We start from the raw sequence: 24,567 nt of genomic DNA, 5'->3' as shown, positions 1-24,567 counted from the left end.
TGGCCAGTAACATGCTTGGATGAAGGGCTTCCAAGTTTGTTCAAATAAATGACCTTGCCTTATATTCAAGGTCACAGGGGTCAAATATGTTAAAATCTTTTAAACAACTTCTTCTGAATAACCGAGAGGCCTAGGGTGATGATATTTGGCCAGTAACATGCTGGGATGAAGGGCAACCAAGTTTGTTCAAATAAATGAACTTGACTTATATCCAAGGTCACAGGGGTCAAATATCTTTAAAACCTTTAAACGACTTATTCTGAATAACCAAGAGGCTTAGGGTGATGATATTTGGGCAGTTATATGCTGGGATGAAGGGCTACCAAGTTTGTTCAAATAAATGACCTTGCCTTATATTCAAGGTCACAAAAGGCAAATGTGTTTTAAACATTTAAACAACTTCTTCTGAATAACCAATAGGCCTAGGGTGATGATATTTGGCCAGTAACATGTTGGGATGAAGGGCAACCAAGTTTGTTCAAATAAATGAAATTGACTTATATCCAAGGTCACAGGGGTCAAATATGTTAAAATCTTTTAAACAACTTCTTCTGAATAACCAATAGGCCTAGGGTGATGATATTTGGCTAGTAACATGCTGGGATGAAGTGCTATAAAGTTTGTTCAAATGAATGACCTTCATCTTTTTTCAAGGTCACAGGGTCAAATATGTTCTTAACCTTTAAACAACTTCTTCTGAATAACCAAGAGGCCTAGGATAATGCCAGAACATGCTGAGATGAAGGACTACCAAGTTCAAATGAATTACCTTGACATATATATTTTAATGTCACAGGGCTCAAATATGTTTAAAACCATTGAATGACTTCTTCTCAATAAGCAAAAGGCCAAGGGTGATGATATTTGGCCATTAACATGCTGGGATGAAGGACTACCAAGTGAATGACCTTCGCCCATATTCAAGGTCACAGTGGTCAATATATGTTTAAATCTTAAAATGATTTGTTCTGTATAACCAAAAGGTCCAGGGTAATGATATTTTTCCAGAAGCATTCTGGGTTGGAAGACTATAAACTCTGTTCAACCTAATATTATAATGTCCTTGTTCGACATTCAAGGTCACAGGTGTCATATGTTTAAATCTTTTAATAGGTTCTTATTAATGAAACACTGATATTTTGCCTGTAACTGTATTTTAGTCCACTTTTAAGATTACAAGTGAGGGATTAATACCAGGTGAGCGATGCAGGCCCATTGGGCCACTTGTTTAGACCTGGTTGTGATTCTAGATAAAATCCTAACAATACATATGCTGAACGACTTAAAACTTAAAAAACACAACTCTTTTTTTCTTTTGGGAGTAAATTTTTGTTGACACAGTGATAACTAGTTATGACGTACTTCAAAGAAAACAAACATTGATATTCATCTGCATAAAGATCTTATTATATTTATAAACAAATACCACATTTAATTGATAAATGATATCAGAAAGTAGATGTTTGTGTCAAAGTTTCGTGTCAGAGGTCAATTATTCGGGCATTCTGGACCTCGTTTTTGAGGGGCGAAATTGATGCACAAAACTCATGAGTAGAAGCTTTTTTCAGTATTTTTAGCCCTATAAAGTACCTGTGCAAATTACACAGGGTTTTACGGTAAATCACACGATACACAGAAAATTACATACAGTGTACAAACAAAAAGTGTAAAAGTATTCTTTTCCAAAGTGCAGGTATACTGTTTTTGTTCAATCAGAGACAGCCCTACTCACAGATTTTCTGTCATTTCAAGGTCAACCGTGTAAAATAAAATGGTTATGGTCTGATGGTCAATTAATATAATATAGCAAGAAAATTGCAATTTAGCATGCCAAATTATCAACAACCTCTCTTAAGCAACGCATCAGGAAATAAAATATAAAGAGTAACTGTTGAGAACTGTAGATTTGGTAACCCGAGCCATGAGGAGACATTTTCACTAGTCAGTGGCTGAGCAGCTTTAGGACAATTACCGTCTGGACTGGCCTTTGTCACCAGAGATGAATTAAGTACTTGAATTGTGACGCAAAATATGTCAGTACACTACATTTCACTTAATATCACGTCGCTCAATGTCACTTTTCGGTTATTGTCATGTTTTCTTGATGCACCGTTATATAATCCAATTCTTTTATTATCACTTGTTTTGATATCATTTTTGCTTTATATCACTTTATTTTGGCCACTGTCACAAAAAAACTATTGCATTTTTAAGTCGTTCATTATGTGATTTTCAGGATTTCATGATTCAGGAAACAAGTTACTAAACTAAGTGTGTAAAATACACTTTGCTTGAAGGCAAAACTTAAGGTTTATCAAACTAATATATGTAAAAATCTCTGTGAATGTGTTTTGAACAAGTATTTGTACTGTATTTATGATGGAAGACTAATGTTACCAGCCATATAAAGAACAAGTATAACAGGAGGACAAGCAATCAATAACAAAATATCTACATTTCACATCATTTATTGTACATATATGTGTATTATTTCAGTAGAAGTTTAAGTTCTGTTACAAGGTACTTGTTACACATTTTATTGGAGGAGTTTACTCTACATTAGTTAGAAATGTGATAAAAACTATTACTTAATGTTCATATTTAATATAACCAACTCCGATACCAGTTTTGTTTTTATGTAGCAGCCATTTGCGGACAAAGGGAAGAGCAAGGCGATGATGGAGTATCGAAATATATATGTATCGTGCAAATATTTTTTCATTCATTTTTTTCCTATAAGTATGAACTTGTTCATAAAGTAGATTTTTTTCATGGATTACAGGATGAAAAAATAATGACATATTCTTAAATGCTTCAAAATTTAGAAATAGCGAAACTGTAAATCTATTAACTTGAGTGAATATGTATTTTTGTGATTGTTCTTCAGGCGAAAGGATTTCAAGGGAATTTGATTTTATCAAGAAACAGCCAGTGTTTTAAATTGTGTCAGATAAAAATATTAACAAGATGTTTAAAAACATAGTTGACTCTCGCAGAAATATGTATTTCACCAAATTTAGTAAATTTACAGGAGGTCCTCAGGGTTCAGAGTTAATAGTGTTTCAGCTAACAACTATTGAAAAATTGATACACTCCAATTACTGGAATAGGTTTACTGGTCAGTTCACCACTAAAAAATAGAGCCACCTCCCTGTCTCATTGTACAAAAATGTCAACCTTTTGAATGCAATGGACGTTGTTAGATATTGTTGTGTTTAAGTTCAATACCATGAATCAATTAGTCATATTTGAAACAGTTAAAACGGATGTATTAGATACATATGTAGCATTACAATTCTTCTGAAAACAAAGACCCTGTTATACTGACACTTTTTGTTGATTGAAATTTTGACTGACAATTTTTGTTGATCGACATTTTGGCTTTATAAAGAGGGGGCCACAGATACTAGACACCTAAAAACATGCATGTGTATACTATTCTATTTGTAATATAGCATATACACTTTTTGTGTGTCCAGGCAGTTTGACAATATATCAAGGGAGGTGTATAGAAAAGTTATAAAGAAAGATTTGTTACCGAAATATGATGGCAGTAAAGTGAATTGGCAGAGATAGAAGGAGTATAATATCAAGGTGTTGGTTAATTTTAATTATACTTTTTCTGAAGCAGCAAAAGCGTTGAAGGAATTAGTCTGACTTTCCCCAAGTAGAAGATTCTAATCCCTGAATATTGTATGTGGTAATGTGGGTATGTACTTAAAACAGATATTTTAAGGAGCGACATTTGTTCTCGTCCTTTAAGAAGCCAGTAAATTTTGATTTCTACTCCTATGTCAACGTGCCAAACCGTAGCAACCAGCGTTGTAGTGTGAGTTTGTATGACACGCGTTGTGTTCCACAACCTGTGTTGTATTCCTTGTTATTGGTGTAAATATGCTCTACTTTGTATATATAACTATTGAAGTGTTTCAAGAGAATCAGAGAGAGCATAAGTCAGTCATATGAGTGTGTGATTCTTTTAGATGTATGAGAATTTTGGAAGCGTATTTGATGAGAGAATTGAGAGTGAGTGTGGAGGCGGAGGAATCTCGATACACCCTATTTAACACATTTCACATAACTCCAGCACGGGATGATGACATTTCTTAATAAACTACCTTTTAAGATCGCGGGTCGTTGGTTTAATGACTCAACTGAATTTGAAAATTGACATTTCAGTTTTAAATTGTATGTGCAAGTCAGTCCAGGGTCAGGTTGTGGTACCTGCTCACCTGGTTCATACTTACACATTAGATTTGGCATCAGAGTTTCCATTTCAAAATGGTGCAAGGCTTGAACCTGATGTCTGGTTTCATACACAAATTTCTTTTTGCTGTAAGATGCCCGTACCAGCATACTACTTGATTCATGTTTTAGCATTTTAACTACCTCAGCCTTGACTCATACAGAACGTTTTGTTTATGGCAGGTGTACTTAGGACATCGTATAAGGACGCTTGATTACATAGTGTTGATGTGTGTGCCTGGTTTAACTCATAAGTGCTAAATGTTTGGCGGTCAAGTAGAATCAGAAATCAAAGGTCAAGTATACCAGTCTTTAGAGCATGGAATGAATAGCATTCTTTTTTCCTCACTCAAGCGGCATTAATTTCAAAATTGTGAAGTGAAGCTTCTTATTCTACTTGCCACAGAATGAGCACTTTGACTACGACATTATGTAAGTTTTGAGCCCATCTGGCATGAAGTGCCTGTGGTCATAAGCCTTGGTGTGGCATTTGTTCTCCTTGTCCTTCTGTTGTCAAATTATTTCTTTCAAAAACTATGAATATGAATATTTGACAAATATATGTCTTGCAAGGTTAGGGTTATCAAGTTTGTTTCATTATTTCACTTGATGTGCAGGCCACAGGGTTCGGAAGTGTCAAAAACTTTAAAAACTTCTTCTCAAGAACAGCAAAGCCTTGAGTCTTTGTATTTTTGTATAGCACGCACAGGATAAGGGCTATCATAAACTTGTTTAAAACTATGACCTGAACATAAATTCAAGGTCACAGAGGTCAAATATGTTACTACAAAGCCAAAAATATTGATAATGACTGCTAAAATCTTCAACTGACTCTTTGAACCACCAGGCATTAGGGTTCGTGAAAACCTATCCCAGTGAATGAGTTTAATCCTCATTAAATTTCACAGGATTCAAATGTGTTTCAAAATCTGTACCACAATACCTGGAGTCAATATTTGGCCTGCTGGTTACAGTAGTGGCAGGCTGTCTAATACAAGGTTGTACAAAGAGATGAAAAAATCCAATATGACTTCCATAGTCTCTCAAGATTTTGCCAGCACCATTTAATAACAGGCGAGCAATGAATCAAGCTCGATGATTAGACCACAATTATTGAATGTAAAAAGTAATATTTCTTCACATTCAAAACTATTTGCATTTAAGTAAGGATGTTGAAACGTCATTCAAAAATTAGTGTTTTGCAAGTTAATGTTTTGGTTTTTAAGAAACTTATAAACGATATATTTTTAAAATATAATATAATTATCATTAATCTAAGGCAGTCAGATGTAATTGTTTTACAGATAGGTATCAAGAAAATGTGATTCTGTGTCAGATGGTCTGTACTGGTCTATTATATGGTTCGTGGAACTGTACGGTCAATCCAAAAGTGATATCTTCATCGATATTATCTCGCGTGAGGAGGGATTTGTCTCCTAGGACATTAATGTCATCTGAAAATACCATCCACTACAAAATCCACTTGTCACGTATTATAAATGTATAAATCATATAAGCTATAATGCTACACAAAGAAGAAAATGGGGTGAAGTTCAATGTACTGGTACATGTTTGCATTAAAATTCTCTTCACATGTGAGGTTACTCGTAACTAAATCAAATTTATAAATCTCACCCGATTTATTAATCAAAACATGTGGTTTGCATGTAGTTCAGGGATATACAACCCTGAAACAGCATTACATTATATTTATGTAACGTTCGTAGTTAATATGCTTTATTTCCTTCCCAGAATTCCTATCATTTGTACCAATAATGAATTCTTGTGAAATGATTTTAAAATATTTCTATTTTACTGCCGGTTTTTTTAAATTTCCATTTACACTGTAGTTTAAAAAACATTCTTTTTTAAGAAGTACTTGTTCAAGATTGTGATTTGTTCTTCTTATTTCTGTTTCAACATATTAATATATACAAATAGATCAAATGCTTGTATTTTTGTCAGTCTTGTTGCTGTTACTGATAATTTTGATACATTTGTGAAAATCTGAAACTAGTTTGTTCCCATGTATTGGTAAATATCTTGTATAATATTAATTAACTTTCATGTACAACTCATTTTTGCACTTGTGCTTCATACAACGATAAATTGAATTGGCAAAATGAAAATAACTGACAAAATACCTTGTTTGACTCATTCACCCCTGAAGACACATTTAAACCCTTCCAATTCAGAGGTGTGGGTAGTTCATTATATAATGTCAGGGGTGAATGAGTTAAAATGCATCCGAAGCAGTATTAAGCTCTTGATTCAACTTGGTAATTAACACAACAGTATATATATTTTATATATATAGATTTAAAGTATATCTCTGGTGTTTGAATTCCTTATAAAGTATATAGTTATAACAGCTTCTCTACTGTCATTCAGAAACATCTTTTCTTCTCTAGATCCGATCATTGTAGATATACAACAGTACAGCTGCTATATTGGGCCTTTGCTATGTGACATTTAAACTATCTTTTGACATTCTAAAGGTTTCTCCCTTGTCTCGGTTTCAAATTAAAGGTGATGTTTCTTATTATATTATTAACTATATTATCTCTCAATAAACTTTACTCGTTCACAGTGAATATGTTTGTTGTCGACTATAGCTATGACGACAACAGTGTGGTTTCCCATCACTGTACTACTGTGTTTTGTTTTGTGAGGTACATTTCTCTGAACCAGGTACTATATTATGACTTCACAATTTAATGACGTCATTGAAAACAAAATTTGTTTACCCCAACTTTTTTTGTTAGTTTGAGAAAAAATGTATGTTTTGTTTAATAGTAAAAACATATCAAATTTTAAAACATTCGTTTTGTAAGCTCACCTGGTCTGAAGGACCATGGTGAGCTTATGCCATACTGCAGCCTCCGTCGTCCATCCGTTAACTTTTCCTTTAAAACGCTACTAGTCCTAAATGGCCCAGTAGCTTTTGACTAAATTTGGTCTGGAGCATCCTTTGGCCAAGGAGACTCAATTTTGTATAAACGGTGGATGTGGCTCCCCTGGTGCTAGAGGGGCGGGGCCCAATAGGGGATATAGAGGAAAAGCTTTAATATTCTTCTTCTGTTTGAATGAAGGAATTTTGACCAAATTTGAACAGTAGCATCCTATTCGGAAGGTTAATCAGTTTTGTATACATTGTGGGTTTGAACCCCTTGGGGCCTGAGGGTTGGGGCCCAATAGCGGAAACATAGCAAATTCTTCAAAATCCTTCTATAGAAATGACAGGATTTTTATTAAAAAAAATTGATGAAGCACCCTTGGGTGTAGGGGTAACCAATTTTGTATAAACTGTGGGTCTCTCCCCCCTTTGGGCAGAGAGGCGTGGCCCAATAAGGGATATAGAGGAATAGCTCCTGACTAACCATGTAATACATGTACACTTCCAGTAACATCTGGCTATTATCACTTCAATTTTGCTAATATTTCCAGGTGAGCGATACAGGCCCTCTGGGCCTCTTGTTCCTATTTGTTCTCTGTTCAGAACAAACGAAATGAAAGCTGTCATTAGCTGTATCATGAATTCTTTCCCTTCAGTAACAGTGCTAGTCTAGTATTGCTCCTATGACTCAGTCCTCCTTGGAGCATTTTACACTATGACAGTTCCTGCAGGAAAATGTATTTATATATATTATTACATTGTATATGCATCAAATACTGCTCAGAACAGAAATATGTATGTTTAAATCGCTTTTTGCATATAATTAGAATAAGAAGTCTTAATATCTAATACATGTGGTCAATTTTGAAGTCAACTAAGAACTTGTGGAAGTTCAGATATATTTATTACATTTTTACAAACTTTTATGGTGAAAATGATAAAATAGAGGTATTTAATGACACTAGGTAGAACAACCATCCAGACTATTTTCTCACCAAACATTTGTGATCACAACTGTTTTCATTCTATTTCGTCAGTAATGGCAAGCCTCTTGCCTCTCTGACTCTTGTCCTATTAACCAGAGAGAAAAAATATCCGAATTACCTCCCTTGATGATTCTGGCATATATCTGTTCTGGGAGGGGCAGGTAATGTAGGAATGCTGAAAAAGTGTTATCAATAACATAAGGTGCAATGATTGTTAAGATACAAAGTATCATAATGTTTTAGATATGTTGTAGGTGTTGTTTATAACTGTTACAAACGAATAGAAACATTATTCTGTTTTTGACTTTAAAAAAAACAACGAAGAATTTGTGATAGGTAGGTGCCACACAGTATAGATTTGTACTGCATAGAGTGATATAACAAATACCACTGGAGAAAGAAAATGCAGAGTGCCATGTAAAAACTAATGGTCTTGATGAATTTACAGACCTTCCTGGTTAACACTCAACTTAAATAGGCTGAAACTGGTGGAGTTGTGGAAGATATATTTAAGATGCAAGAAATTAAGATTTATCAAATTTGCGAAATCTATTTTAGAAGAGCAGGACCCAATAAAATGAAGCAGATAGACAGGCAAATTGTTTCAGACTTTGTCGGTGCTTGTGGAAGTAGATTTTTTTTGTTGCTTCAAAAACAGGCATGTCAAGATGGTGCTAATGTTGACATTTGTATCAGGATTCTTAAACAAGTTTTTCCTACGATGTGTGGCCCTGTATGACCTTCAATTGTTTTAACAGACCATTAAGACCAAGTAAATAATTATATAATTAACATTACCCCTAATAAAGTATAAAATCAAAGTGGTGTTTTTTGGGTTCTAAAACCTAAAACAGTTTTGTTCAAACTAAATTCAATACTTGGAAAATATTTGATATTTAAACTACCTTAGTATATATTTGTAAGCTAAAGAGATACATACATGTATGTGGTCCCTGTTGTATGGAGTCCTTTTGTTCAATCTACACGGGGTGACATCCTGTCAGAATTGTCAAGTCATGGGCACATATACTCTTACGTTATAACCATTTGTTCAAACATGAAATTCATCATGATTAACTTCAGCTTGACCTTTCAGCTTTTGGCAGAACAGTTGAAGATGTAGACATTTCTCAATTTGTTAATTAGGTTTTGAGAAGGATGGTTAAAGCGTTTTCTTCTGTTCACCTTTTAGTGGTAAGAAACACATTTAAAACAAAGAGATAATTCACAACACAAATCTATTTCCATAAACCTTTATATAACTGAAATGAATTTCAAAACTAATATTTCAGAAATTTATACTATTATAAGCTTCAAATTTATATCTTAGCTTTAGTCCTTTGAAAATTCATAATTTACATATCATTTCAGACCTATTAATTATTATTGCTTGCTGTCAATATTGCTGCTATATTATTTTTATTTGAACCTAACATCGGCCAATAGCACCAAGTCATAATGCTTTGTATATTGCCTTTATCTAACCCACATTACTGGTCATATATTTTATGTATGTGGAATGGGAAGAATTAAATATTAAATGCCAAAAATGTCAATAAATAAAATAAAAAAATATGTACAATTAATTTGTTTTATTGTGTTTCTTTAATGGGATCGCAATATCTGTTGGAGACATTGATTTTACCACAACAGTTAGATTTCATTTCAATCTATGGAAAACGCATTAACATTCATGGCATGCTAACCGTCACTTCTCTACTTCAACTAGAATCCGTGTGAAGTGGATAGGTCTCTACTTCAACTAGAATCTGTGTGAAGTGGATAGGTCTCTACTTCAACTAGAATCCGTCTGAAGTGGATAGGTCTCTACTTAAATAGAATCTCTTCAAGGTGATACATCTCTAGGTAAAACTAGGATCTCTCCGAGGCGGTACATCTCTTTTAAACAAGAATCCCTCCAAAGTAGATAAGTCACCTGCATTTGTCAAGAAAAAGGGATGTAATGGCTGAACAATATTGTAGGCAATGGTCGGCTAACTTGTGATATGTCAAAGGTCGGTATGGTCCTTCAACGCCTGGCAGTGTGCCCGGAGGGCTGGCTTATCAGTATTTTCTTAGCCTCATTTTTTGCATGTTCTGTATGTAATATCTGCACTAAACTGTTGTCTCACTATATATCCTAGATCACACTTAGACAAGGCTTGGTATTGCTGATATCCTAGATCACACTTAGACAAGGCTTGGTATTGCTGATATCCTAGATCACACTTAGACAAGGCTTGGTATTGCTGATATCCTAGATCACACTTAGACAAGGCTTGGTATTGCTGAATAGATCACACTTAGACAAGGCTTGGTATTGCTGTTATCCTAGATCACACTTAGACAAGGCTTGGTATTGCTGATATCCTAGATCACACTTAGGGAAGGCTTGGTATTGCTGTTAGCCTAGATCACACTTAGGGAAGGCTTGGTATTGCTTTTATCTTAGATCACACTTAGACAAAGCTTGGTATTGCTGAGATCCTACATCACACTAAGACAAGGCTTGGTATTGCTGTTATTCTAGATCACCCTTAGACAAGGCTTGGCATTGCTGATATCCTAGATCAAACTTTGACAAGGCTTGGTATGGCTGATATCCTAGCTCACACTTAGACAAGGCATGGTATTTCTGATATCCTAGATCACACTTAGACAAGGCTTGGTATTGCTGAAGAAAACAGAGCATATATGGAAAGCTCCAATTCCTAACAAAGGTAAGTCAAAAGAGAGCTGAAATTTTAAAGAAATGCTACGACTGTAACAATTTTCATCATGCTATATGGAAGATCAGAACAATAAAATAAAACGGAATAGGATCTAGCTTTTAAAGAAAACTGAGCATATTTGTCAACTCCTGAATAAAGGTACCAGAAAGACAACCTACACATTGATATGTGGAATGCCAGAAGTGTATATGAAGAATGTAGTTTTCGAGTTGTCCATTGACTGTTAATGAGATCTATTGACAGCAAACATCTGCTGTAGTGATAAAACACTGAAAGCCAGATCCAAGATACCTGATAGAGGTAGCTCTTCAATCGATCAGCAGTTTCATCTTGAAATGAAGAGCACCCAGTGCAATACACTATTTGTAAGGAGGCCAGGAGAGAGTAACAACACAAGGATTACATAGCATGTTGTCTCCTTTGACATTGACCGGTTTTAACTGGTCTACTTTGACTGATCTTATCCAACTGGTCTACTGACTTATTTCAACTTAACTGTGACCTATTTTGACTTTGACTTTGTGACCTATTATGATTTTGACTTTGACCTACTTAACTGTGACCTATTTTGACTTATGATTGACCTATTTTTGGTTTGACAGTGACATATTTTGACTTTGACTTTTAGCTACTTTAACTGTGATCTATTTTGACTGATTTATGTTTTTTATGCTTGTGTTTGTGTTTATGTTTTTTGTGATGTTTTTTGTGCTTTTTACTGTATTCACTGTCACTGCTCTCTGACAATGACCTTGACCTTCTTTTTCCCCTTTCTTGTCTCTCCTCTCTGGCAATCTCTCCCAAACTGTCCCTTTCCAGAGGCTGGTCTCCACCTCTTTCCCTACTGTACTCTAAGCCACTTCTTTCTACAGATCTTTGGGAAACATGATACAAATTTCTTGATCTGCGACTCTCTTGATCTCTTGATCTGGAATGCCATTCCTTAGTCTTGTCACTACTTCTCTCCCTAGATCTACCTCTAGATGATGAATAACTTTTCCTTCTGTCCATAAATATTTCTTCAGATGCAAGATCAGCACTATCCTTTGTCCGATCCAAGCTTCCTGCTCCTGAAACGTCTTCACCATGTTCCTGTCCTGTGCTCCCCTTGTCTTCTAGACTCATGAAGGATGCAAAAAGATCTGTCTGGTTTTCTATTACATCTCTGATAACCTGTAAATTATTAACAAATCAACAGCTATAAAATTACAAAATATTAGAGATTTGTATCATGCAAAAATGAAGATCAAGCATGTCACTATACTCTTCAATTATACATTCAGGAAAGAAAACTGCCATTAAAGTGTTGAAATAACTAACATTTCTCAGGAGTTTCAGTAAGTTTTGCCTGTTCATATATAACAGTAGTTTAGTGAACAAATCATCCATAAAGAATTGGAAAACATGGTTTTGAAGTTAACTCATTCACCCCTGAAATTTCATAATGAACTATTCCAGCCTTTGAATTGGAAAAGTTCAACTGTCTTCAAGGTCTTTTGAATTAGATGTTAAATTATCATTAAAAAAATTCTTCTGGGACTGTTTACAAAAAAAAAGGAGAAGATTTTATTAAGACATCTAGGATAATTAAAAACAATATATATTTGTTATCTGAGACAATATGAGTGGAATGTTACGTCTGAGTCATTGTAAGTGAAATGTTACGTCACGGAGAGTGGGACTGAAATGTTACGTCACGGAGAGTGGGACTGAAATGTTACGTCACAGAGAGTGGGACTGAAAAGTTACGTCACAGAGAGTGGGACTGAAATGTTACGTCACGGAGAGTGGGACTGAAATGTTATGTCACGGAAAGTGGGAATGAAATGTTACGTCACGGAGAGTTGGGGTGAAATGTGTTTTAGACTGGAATAAAAGGAAGCATTCTCAAAACTCATCTTTTTTAAATCGTCAAACTAAATAAAATGATTGTCATTAGCACTGTAAATTTTAGTACCGGTAAAAGGAGTAAAATGTACAAAAGCTGAAATGAAATGCTCCTACCTCAGTATAGGATTTCTTTGTGGTGTAGACATTCTTGGCTCGGTACGTTTGTCGGCGGCGTTTGTAGTCCCTTTCAGATTTGATGTATTCCAGGTAGTTGGCGGGTTTACTGTCATTGGCTCCATCCTTTCCTGTTCATATGTCAATGGCTTACTTTAAACAAGTTTCTTTCAGTTGAACTGAGATTGAAAATAGAGTATTGCTTCTTCCTCCATTCCAATCATAGCATTAATTTTAAACATAAAATAGACCAAGGTCAATGTTAGATGAGAAAAAAATCACAAATATATCCTTGTCACAAAATCTGCATTTTTAGATCGAACGTGGAATTTAGTGAGTAGACAATGAATATTTATTCAATACAAGAGGCCCAGAAGGCCTATATCGCTCACCTGGATATCAAAAGTAATCATGGCAAACTATTCTCCAAATAAGATCCAAGGGAATGAGCCAGACCAAAAGGTCAAAACCTTGTATCATATCTGTATTAGATTTTTCATGCCCAGCAATTTTATGTATGGTTATGGGGTGGGGATCTCAACTGTTTCAAGGTGTGATTCAGAAACTAGGTCCCTAGGGTTGTGGCCAGACCCAAGGATCACTTATAATATCATGACTGCATTTTTCTCTTTATGCCCAGTATTTGTAAATACAGTTTTGAGGTGACAATCTCAACTGTTTCAAAGTTATGACTCTGAGGTTGAGGGTGGGGCAGACCCCGGGGTCAATTCTAATATCATGACTGCATTCGTCTCTTTATGCCCAACAATTGAACATATAGTTTTGGGGTGGGGATCTTAACCGTTTCAAAGTTATGACCCAGGGGTTAAGACTCCAAGGGTGGGGCCAGACCCCTGGGTAAACCTGGAAGCATATGTGCATTCTTCTCTTTATACTCAGCAATTGTATATATGGTTATAGGGTGGAGATCTCAACCATTTCCAAGCAATAAACTATTTTTGGCCCAATCCTTTAGTCCAGAGGGTCAGCCCCACTACTTGTACAATTTTGAATCCTTGCCACCTATGAATGCTTCCGACCAAATTTGATTGATATCCAGTGCATAGTTATACAGAAGAAATAATTTATAGCAATATAGCCAAATTGCCCCCTTTTGGCCACACCCCTCAACCCCCTGGAGGGTCAGCCCCACCATTTGTACAATTTTGAATCCCAACTACCTAGGGATGCTTCCAGTAAAATATGGTTGACATTCATCTCTTAGTTCCAGAGGAGAAGTCGCTTAAAGCAATATAGCCAAATTGACCCCTTTTTGCCCCGCCCGTCAGCCCCACCATTTGTACAATTTTCAATCCCCACTATCTAGGGATGTTGCCAGGAAAATATGGTTGATATCCATCTCTAAGGTCCAGAGGAGAAGTCGCTTAAAGCAAAATATCCAAATTGACCCCTTTTGGCCCTGCCCCTTAGCCCCCTGGGGTTTAAGCCCCACCATTTGTACAATTTCGAATCCCCACTACCTAGGGATTCTTCCAGTCAAATATGGTTGATTTCCATCTTTTAGTTGTAGAGAAGAAGTCGCTTAAAGCAATATAGCCAAATTGACCCCTTTTGTCCCTGCCCTTCAGCCCCCTGGGGGTTCAGCCCCATCATTTGTACAATTTTGAATCCCCACCACCTAGGGATGCTTCCGGTCAAATATGGTTGATGTCCATCTTTTAGTTATAGAGAAGAAGTTGCCTAAAGCAATATAGCCAAATAACCCTTTTTGGCCCAACCCTCAGCACCCTTGGGGGTCGGCCCCACCATTTGTACAATTTTGAAACCCCGCCTCCCATGAATGCTTCTGACCAAATATGATTGATATCCATTGCACAGTTCTACAGAAGAAGTCATTTATAGCAATATAGCCAAATTGTCCCCTTTTGGCCCTGCCCCTTAGCCCCCTGGGGGGTTAACCCTACCATTTGTAGAATTTTGAATCCCCACCACCTAGTGATGCTTCCAGTCAAATTTAGTTAAATTTGAATCAGTAGTTAAGAAGAAGTTGTTTGAAGAAATTGTTGACGTACAAACGACTTCGGACCAGGTGAGCTAAAAATAGAATGAAACAAGATGTTTTTATGAATTGTTAATATCTAAACAAGGTTGCACTCCTCACCGTTGATCTACCCGGTTACTTTTATAGAACAGTACATACCCAGTATTATTAAAACAAGAATTCCATGGAAGTAAAGGAGTCCCATGTTGCTTTTTAGATTTGGTTCTAAATCAGACATGAGCCAGTGATTATAATTGTCTAATACAGACTGCTTTCCCTCACAAAAAAAAGTTTTATTTTTCCCTAAATAAAGGGAAAATCTTCTGAATTTCAATACAAATATTTCAATATTGTTCTTTTGCATGGACAGACTGTTGTAAAATTAAGGAAGAAAAATCACTGAGCAGGTATTTGATAACAATTGGTATGTGTAGAAAGTTTCACATACAACAAAGCAGTCCTTCAAGAGCTTTTAAAAGTAAACCATTTGTATGGATGACGATGACCAATGAAGGAATTCCTGTATGTTTTTTGCTGTAAAATTAAGGAAGAAAATTCACTGAGCAGGTATTTGATAACAATTGGTATGTGTAGAAAGTTTCACATACAACAAAGCAGTCCTTCAAGAGCTTTTAAAAGTAAACCATTTGTATGAATGACGATGACCAATGAAGGAATTCCTGTATGTCATTATCGTTATCCTTCTTGTCATATAAACAGTTTTAATAAGGTATTAAAGATTCTTAGAATACCTGATATTTTTTTCTTGACAAATTCCTCGAGATTCATGGTGAGGAATTCATCTTCAAGAGGTGTGAACTCCCGCTCCTCCTTTGCTTTTGACACAACAAACTCATAAATGGCAGCTTTTTCTGCAGCGGTCAGCTGTACCTCTTGGTCATCTCTGGTCAAACAATCATCTTTCTGACCGTAAAATACTACAACAAAACACAATGGTGACTTTTGAATGTTTACTATAAACATCTTGCCTTTTTATGAAACATAAAGTGACCCCAATATTGCCTGGACATCACAACAAAAAAGAAATAGCTTTAAAGTAATCTGATGTTAAATTCTTTGGGAAAACTACAAATCATTTGCCGGTAATTTCTATTTCTTCCACATCTGAAATTTTATGGTAACATTTTCACGAATGTACACAATATTTTTTTTAGCAAAATAAAATCTCTCTTTCAATCTATATTTGTGGTGATATTTCTGCTAAGCTCTTTATGTTGAAATTACTGCTCATCTTTTAACCAAATCCTAATTCTACCAGACCCTTTTTAAAAAATGTATAACATACTATTGTTTTTATTAATTGCCTGTCCCTACTTTTTCCTATGTGAAGGTAATAATAACCTGAACGATTATGGTACTAGCGATACAGGATGTATTGTGAGCAAAATATTGTGACAAATAACAATTTGAGAAAGTAGCCATTATCCAAACCCAATGAGAGACATATAAATGGCTTCGGATAATCTTGGTTCAGATTATCCTGGATTCTGAGAATAATGATAACGTAAAAATTAGGACTTTTCTATGTACATGTATTTCTTACTTGATCGGTTCTTCACATGGTGGTCCCAAAGAATCTTGTTTACCGTCTCCTGATCTGAAATTGAACAACAAATCAACTTTGACCTTCATTTATTGTGAACATGTCCTTGGAATAGTGATCAGGAAAAAAACATGATGGCGTATTGTTTATTAATGGTTCATTCGTGTATGTAGATTTACTAAAAAAGTTATAGGTAATATAGTGAAGAGTCTAGAAATCTTTCACATTTACTCCCAACCTGTGTCATCCTGTACATTTGAGATACATGTACTCTGGTACCTATGTTAATATTGATAGCAATTTTTCTGGAAAGCTGGCTATCTGGACATTGATATCTAGGAAAATATATCTATCTGGGAACTGGAATCATGTTGATGTACAGTATTTAGGTCAGAATGTTGAGACTGAAGTCAAGTCTCATTGGAACGCCTCTATTATTCTGTTGTCCCATTGTTCTGGGAAATAGATCAGCCATTTTCTACAGAATATTGTCTCAGCACAGGTACTAGCCTTGTCTGTCATACAACCATAATATAAACGTTTACGGTATAATACTATGGGTGTGATGACAGACAAGGCTAGTACCTGTGGTCTCAGAATTCAAGCAACCTCACATTCCCATCACTTTTACAGGGAATGAAGGTTGCTGGATTATCAAGGCCCTGCTACAGGTATAATTGTTACAGGAATGTTGAGTACAACCAAAGTTATGTTTACACCACCTTTAGAACTTAACTGTATAAAAGGAATGTTATAACCTGTACTTATACTCCATGGGACTTTGTTACCCTGTACTTATACTCCATGGGGCTTTGTGACCCTGTACTTATACTCCATGGGGCTTTGTGACCCTGTACTTATACTCCATGGGGCTTTGTGACCCTGTACTTATACTCCATGGGGCTTTGTGACCCTGTACTTATACTCCATGGGGCTTTGTGACCCTGTACTTATACTCCATGGGGCTTTGTGACCCTGTACTTATACTCCATGGGGCTTTGTGACCCTGTACTTATACTCCATGGGGCTTTGTGACCCTGTACTTATACTCCATGGGGCTTTGTGACCCTGTACTTATACTCCATGGGGCTTTGTGACCCTGTACTTATACTCCATGGGGCTTTGTGACCCTGTACTTATACTCCATGGGGCTTTGTGACCCTGTACTTATACTCCATGGGGCTTTGTGACCCTGTACTTATACTCCATGGGGCTTTGTGACCCTGTACTTATACTCCATGGGGCTTTGTGACCCTGTACTTATACTCCATGGGGCTTTGTGACCCTGTACTTATACTCCATGGGGCTTTGTGACCCTGTACTTATACTCCATGGGGCTTTGTGACCCTGTACTTATACTCCATGGGGCTTTGTGACCCTGTACTTATACTCCATGGGGCTTTGTGACCCTGTACTTATACTCCATGGGGCTTTGTGACCCTGTACTTATACTCCATGGGGCTTTGTGACCCTGTACTTATACTCCATGGGGCTTTGTGACCCTGTACTTATACTCCATGGGGCTTTGTGACCCTGTACTTATACTCCATGGGGCTTTGTGACCCTGTACTTATACTCCATGGGGCTTTGTGACCCTGTACTTATACTCCATGGGGCTTTGTGACCCTGTACTTATACTCCATGGGGCTTTGTGACCCTGTACTTATACTCCATGGGGCTTTGTGACCCTGTACTTATACTCCATGGGGCTTTGTGACCCTGTACTTATACTCCATGGGGCTTTGTGACCCTGTACTTATACTACATGGGGCTTTGTGACCCTGTACTAATAATCCATGGGGCTTTGTGACCCTGTACTTATACTCCATGGGGCTTTGTGACCCTGTACTTATACTCCATGGGGCTTTGTGACCCTGTACTTATACTCCATGGGGCTTTGTGACCCTGTACTTATACTCCATGGGGCTTTGTGACCCTGTACTTATACTCCATGGGGCTTTGTGACCCTGTACTTATACTCCATGGGGCTTTGTGACCCTGTACTTATACTCCATGGGGCTTTGTGACCCTGTACTTATACTCCATGGGGCTTTGTGACCCTGTACTTATACTCCATGGGGCTTTGTGACCCTGTACTTATACTCCATGGGGCTTTGTGACCCTGTACTTATACTCCATGGGGCTTTGTGACCCTGTACTTATACTCCATGGGGCTTTGTGACCCTGTACTTATACTCCATGGGGCTTTGTGACCCTGTACTTATACTCCATGGGGCTTTGTGACCCTGTACTTATACTCCATGGGGCTTTGTGACCCTGTACTTATACTCCATGGGGCTTTGTGACCCTGTACTTATACTCCATGGGGCTTTGTGACCCTGTACTTATACTCCATGGGGCTTTGTGACCCTGTACTTATACTCCATGGGGCTTTGTGACCCTGTACTTATACTCCATGGGGCTTTGTGACCCTGTACTTATACTCCATGGGGCTTTGTGACCCTGTACTTATACTCCATGGGGCTTTGTGACCCTGTACTTATACTCCATGGGGCTTTGTGACCCTGTACTTATACTCCATGGGGCTTTGTGACCCTGTACTTATACTCCATGGGGCTTTGTGACCCTGTACTTATACTCCATGGGGCTTTGTGACCCTGTACTTATACTCCATGGGGCTTTGTGACCCTGTACTTATACTCCATGGGGCTTTGTGACCCTGTACTTATACTCCATGGGGCTTTGTGACCCTGTACTTATACTCCATGGGGCTTTGTGACCCTGTACTTATACTCCATGGGGCTTTGTGACCCTGTACTTATACTCCATGGGGCTTTGTGACCCTGTACTTATACTCCATGGGGCTTTGTGACCCTGTACTTATACTCCATGGGGCTTTGTGACCCTGTACTTATACTCCATGGGGCTTTGTGACCCTGTACTTATACTCCATGGGGCTTTGTGACCCTGTACTTATACTCCATGGGGCTTTGTGACCCTGTACTTATACTCCATGGGGCTTTGTGACCCTGTACTTATACTCCATGGGGCTTTGTGACCCTGTACTTATACTCCATGGGGCTTTGTGACCCTGTACTAATACTCCATGGGGCTTTGTGACCCTGTACTAATACTCCATGGGGCTTTGTGACCCTGTACTTATACTCCATGGGGCTTTGTAACCCTGTACTAATACTCCATGGGGCTTTGTTATCCTGTACTAATACTCCATGGGGCTTTGTTACCTAGATGTTTAATACAGATACATAGTTATCGCACACTTAATTAATACACATACTAACCAATTAATACACATACTAACCAATTAATACGCATACTAACCAATTAATACACATACTAACCAATTAATACACATACTAATCAATTAATGCACATACTAATCAATTAATAAATATATTAACCAATTAATACACATACTAACCAATTAATACACATACTAATCAATTAATGCACATACTTATCAATTAATAAACATATTAACCAATTATTACACATACTCATCAATTAATATACATACTAACTAATTAATGCACATACTTTCCAATGAATGCACATACTAACCAATTAATATACATACTAACTTATTAATATTCACATACTTACTAATTAATACACACATACTAACTAATTAAAGCACATACATGTACTAACCAATGTTCACAGTTGGCACCCTGGCTTCCAGTCCTTCATAGAAATATCTGTTACTTTGTTGTTGCTGTGTCTAAAACAATCATTTTCGAAATAAAAGCATTTGTAATGTGGCAACATTAATTTTGTGAGTGCATTTCTAGGCCATACTTAAAATCTAATATTTAACATGTTTACAGATGCTCAATAACGTAGAGCCTATAGCTATCTTCGTTAAATGGTCAGTTTCACCCTGGTAAAACACTGTCTGCTTCCTGCTGACTTGGCTGGAGAGAACTGCTCTTTACCTCATTCTGTAGAGTGTAAGAATAGTAAACCAGAGGTCCTGGGTTCGACACCTTACAGAGGTATGAACAAATAATGACTTCTGTTACATCAGTGTTTATATGGCACAATGACGATCTTTGTCATAGTGTAAAGGGTACTTACTGCTTCCTCTTTGTTGTAACCTTTCTTCAGGAGGGGACAGATGGCAGCATGCTTCTCCAGACTAGTGGCAGGCATCACATGGTTACTGTCGTGTGGACATAGACCTCGATCTTCATGCTGAGCACAACAAATATAGTCAACATTTTCATCTGCACAGTGGTAGAGATAAATTAATTACACATTCGTGTATGGACATCCCTGAACTCGAGGGGTATGCTCATTTATTCTCTCTGCATCCCAGGAATAAATATGTTACCAACAATCAAAATGCTCTGTATGCACCACCTTGTAGACGACAAAATAAGACTATGTAGTTTTCTTTTGATGTACATCAAAAGATTTGCACATTAGCATAACTGTAAAATTGGCAGGCTTCGAAGTCGCGTATTGCTCCTTTGTAATCTTTCAAGGACAGGTATTATCCTAGTTATTGGTCAGTTTTCACTCAAATCGAAAACTTTGTGCCTTCAATTTTGTCATGACACATTCCTCAGAGGTGTAGAGAGTGTAAGTAAGCATAATCCCTGGACTTTTGAGAATGAAAATATTAAGTGAAATTAAGTGCACACCAACTCCAGTGCACAATTATGATTGTCTACATCAAAAAAATCTCAAAAGGAGATTAAGTCAGAAATTAAAACTATATAAAGCTCAAATCACAGACCTGTGCCTATCGCGAAAGAGGGGAAAATGCTAATGTTTATATATATGTGCATTAGTTTGTTTGTTTTCTTCCCCCTATTGCTCATTCGAATGGTACATATGCATTGTAATGGAACTGAACTTGGTCCATAGCCGGCGACCAGGTAGCTTAATTGGTTTGAGCATCCATCTAGAATTCGGAGGGTACTGGTTCTAACCCCGGTCTGGCTGTCCATTTCTCTGCTCCTGATACATGCACAAATAACGAAACAATATTTGCAGATGAAAAGTAATATGATTTATATATCATTTTCTAGCAATGAAAGTATTGGAGCAGGCTACTTTTTAGTGGGTCGGTAGAAAGAGATAAATTCAACATTTTTATTTAAATCTTGTATACCTCCAAAATATTGTCTGGTGTCCATCCTATCCTGTGGAGGACATTGTTGAGGTTATCTTGACAGACATCGACAAACTCTTTCAGCTCACTTATAAATGAGTCTTTCTTCGTAGCAGCATCCATCCGTAAGTTGTCAGGCAGTACTTAACCAAATGTTTTTCATCTATTTAAAAAAAAATGCATGATATGGTAAGTGCATGTTTGTCATTACTTCAACTCCACTTCTACTGAACATTACTTCAGAGGCGTCAGAAAGATCGGTTAAAAACGGGTTATTTGTAATAGGATAAGATAACTATTTATAGAAGAGTAGGATAAGATAGCTATTTATAGAAGAGTAGGATAAGATAGCTATTTATAGAAGAGTAGGATAAGATAGCTATTTATAGAAGAGTTTACCAATGTAGCTATTGTTGACTACTGTATATAGTTAGCAGTGTACAGTAGCGTACGGTGGCCATGGGTGATATTTTTGTACAATGAATAACCCATGTAATATTACATGTACCGTATCCATTTTATTTTTTTAAATCAGCACTAAAATTGGCATATACATGATGAAGTGGACTATGTGGGCTTCACATTTAAAAGGGGAAAAAACTCGAATTTGGTTTGAGGCTACATTTTTGGCCATTTGCAAATCTGTGTCTACACAACAAAAGCTAGCTTTTCATGTAGTCTATTTTTGTACTCAGCACATGGGTAAATATTGTGAAAAATACAGTTGAACGACCTATGCTAAAACGTGAGTATTTCTGTTACCGAGTAGGTGATATTCAACTTAAGACAGGGCTTAAGAAAAAAATTACTACTTGCGTGGGTCAAATTTTGGGTTAAAATCATGTTTTTTTGCATTTTTTTTGCATTTTTTGGCTTTTTTTTATGTGGTAACCATGGTTTTCACAAGTCCCAAATCTGGGGAAATCACTTTTTGAAAAAAAAAATCATTCTTTTAAAAAAAATGTATTCAAAATGTAGTTTATAAATATATATATGTAGGTGTGTTGTGCAGGATGAATCCACTATCCATGTTTATCTGAGACATGCCCTGTATTTTAAGGATCAAGCCATTTCTACTGTACTCTGCTACCATATGTAGTAGCAACATTTCATTGCAACTTAATTGGCTACATATATATTCACCCCATGTTTATGTAGCCAATTAGTTAACTAATAATTTCCCCATACATACTGTATACAATGATATTTTCATAGCCATTTCAATGGCAACTAGTTGCTCTCCATATTATTAATCATGTACTGTACATGTATAGCTGTTAAGTTAGCTAACACAAAATTGGGTTATATATCCAAGGAAATTTTCATAGCCATTTCAATGGCTAACAAATACTCTGAATAATATCACCAATGTATTGTATAGCTGTTGAGTTGGCTAACACAAACTTGGATGATATATCCACGGAAATTTTCATAGCAATGGCGAACAAATACCCTGAATAATATCACCAATGTATTGTATAGCTGTTGAGTTGGCTAACACAAATTTGGATGATATATCCAAGGAACTCTTCATAGCCATTTCAATGGCTAACAAATACCCTGAATAATATCACAAGGAAAAAGTTATTGTATAGCTGTTGAGTTGGCTAACACAAATTTGGATGATATATCCAAGGAAATTTTCGAAGTCATTTTGATGGCGAACAAATACTCTGAATAATATCACCAATGTATTGTATAGCTGTTGAGTTGGCTATCACAAATCGGTACCTAAGGAGGCTTTCTGTATAGCTACAGAGTCAGCTATCTAGCTAGTTTGCTGCAGCTGTGGATGCCAGTCATGTAGACCATTATATTAAGACATCCCAGTGGCAGGTCAGCCATTTGATTTCATGGTCAGTTATTTGACTTTGTGGTGTTAAAGGCTTGACTACAGCATTGTACAAATTTGAATAGACTTGTGCATGTTTTGTCATTTTCAATTATATGTGTGCATATTCTAAAGAGTGAGGGGGGATTGCATTTATGTTTGATATGATTTTATAATTTTTTAGGTGTTGTATGAATTAAACAGGTTGGGCACAACGGCGCATATGGGTAACAGTTACCCAGGCCATTTGAGTAACAATTTTATAACTGAAATGGGGAATGAAGTGAAATAAAAACACACAAAGTTCTTTTAAACAATTGGAGCAAAAAAGGGCGTCATTCTGTCCACTGAATCAAATAAATAACACATTTAAGTACATTTGTGCACAAAATATTATCGATTCTGATGTCTTACTTTTTGTGAAAAGGGCAAACCATATCACTGACTTTGTTCTCTATTGACTTCAGTGTGTAGTCACAATTGTACACAATTGTACCTCATTGTATTTTTTATTTGATTATGTTGAAAGAGAATGACCCCCTTTTTTGTTCATAATGTGTAAAAGAACTTCGTGTGTTTTTATTTTCACTTTCAGCCCTAATGCAGGATTATTACCAATATGCACCGTTGTGCCCAACTTGATAAATGGGCTCATCTTTTTTAGTACTACAGGGACAGGAAACAGGTGTACTTTCCCATAAATCCCTGAGCTGTCGAAAACAAATCCATAAAGGTAGTGAACAAGACCAACTGACACAACAGAGGTAGGTCTTATTCGTCAAAACAGGTCACGCTCATAGCAGATAGGGTCCTCGGCATTGTAATAAAAGCGTCGAGGTAGACGTACAGAGTGACATGTTTACAGTTCATTACAACCTCTACATAGGTATCAATGCACATGTGTTAAGATGTTAATAAGTATATCTACCCCTATATCAGCATACATCGATACGCTTAATTTTCGTTATCAAGTCACCATTATCCGGGGACTTGTGAAAGTGTAGTTCCGTAACGTCATGCAACACCTGTTCTGATTGGTCAGTATGGCAAAACCTGTGAGCAAGTTAAGAACCAATACATTGCAATGCAAAGGTGGCAGAGTACAGTAGAAATGGCTTGACCCTAAAAATAAAGGGCATGTCTCGGATAAACATGGATAGCGGATTCATCCTGCACAACACACCTACATATATATATATATTTATA

The 24,567-nt window shown here is 36.6% G+C and overlaps 1 protein-coding gene across 2 annotated transcripts; it reads right to left on the bottom strand.

Moving 5' to 3' along the window:
- Window positions 1-10,790: 10,790 nt before the first annotated feature.
- On the bottom strand, window positions 10,791-24,410 carry LOC110464072 (U11/U12 small nuclear ribonucleoprotein 48 kDa protein-like). 2 transcript variants are annotated; one of them, XM_021519101.1, is made up of 8 exons: window positions 24,290-24,410; window positions 21,531-21,693; window positions 20,489-20,605; window positions 20,063-20,132; window positions 16,430-16,483; window positions 15,618-15,803; window positions 12,864-12,994; window positions 10,791-12,032 (listed from the first exon to the last, which is right to left on the bottom strand). In XM_021519101.1, the coding sequence occupies exons 2-8, from the start codon at window positions 21,651-21,653 to the stop codon at window positions 11,493-11,495; spliced, it is 1,221 nt and encodes a 406-aa protein (XP_021374776.1). In that variant the 5' UTR covers window positions 21,654-21,693; window positions 24,290-24,410; the 3' UTR covers window positions 10,791-11,492. The 2 variants fall into 2 exon arrangements, with proteins under 2 accessions (XP_021374776.1, XP_021374777.1); XM_021519102.1 differs by lacking the exon at window positions 24,290-24,410 and adding an exon at window positions 21,930-22,002.
- Window positions 24,411-24,567: the final 157 nt, after the last annotated feature.

The sequence above is a fragment of the Mizuhopecten yessoensis genome, unplaced genomic scaffold (assembly GCF_002113885.1).
Source record: "Mizuhopecten yessoensis strain PY_sf001 unplaced genomic scaffold, ASM211388v2 scaffold10955, whole genome shotgun sequence".
NCBI classification, from domain to species: domain Eukaryota; kingdom Metazoa; phylum Mollusca; class Bivalvia; order Pectinida; family Pectinidae; genus Mizuhopecten; species Mizuhopecten yessoensis.
The sequence above is the reverse complement of the archived record's forward strand: the minus strand, read 5'-3'. Positions and strand labels throughout refer to the sequence as shown.

Coding starts and splice junctions, on each gene's coding strand:
- LOC110464072 (XM_021519101.1), bottom strand. CDS start 21,653: ATGGATGCTGCTACGAAGAAAGACTCATTTATAAGTGAGCTGAAAGAG. Junction 16,484..20,062: donor GGTGCCAACTGTGAACATTG/GTTAGTACATGT, acceptor GTTCAATTTCAG/ATCAGGAGACGGTAAACAAG. Junction 12,033..12,863: donor CAAAGAAATCCTATACTGAG/GTAGGAGCATTT, acceptor AATAATTTACAG/GTTATCAGAGATGTAATAGA.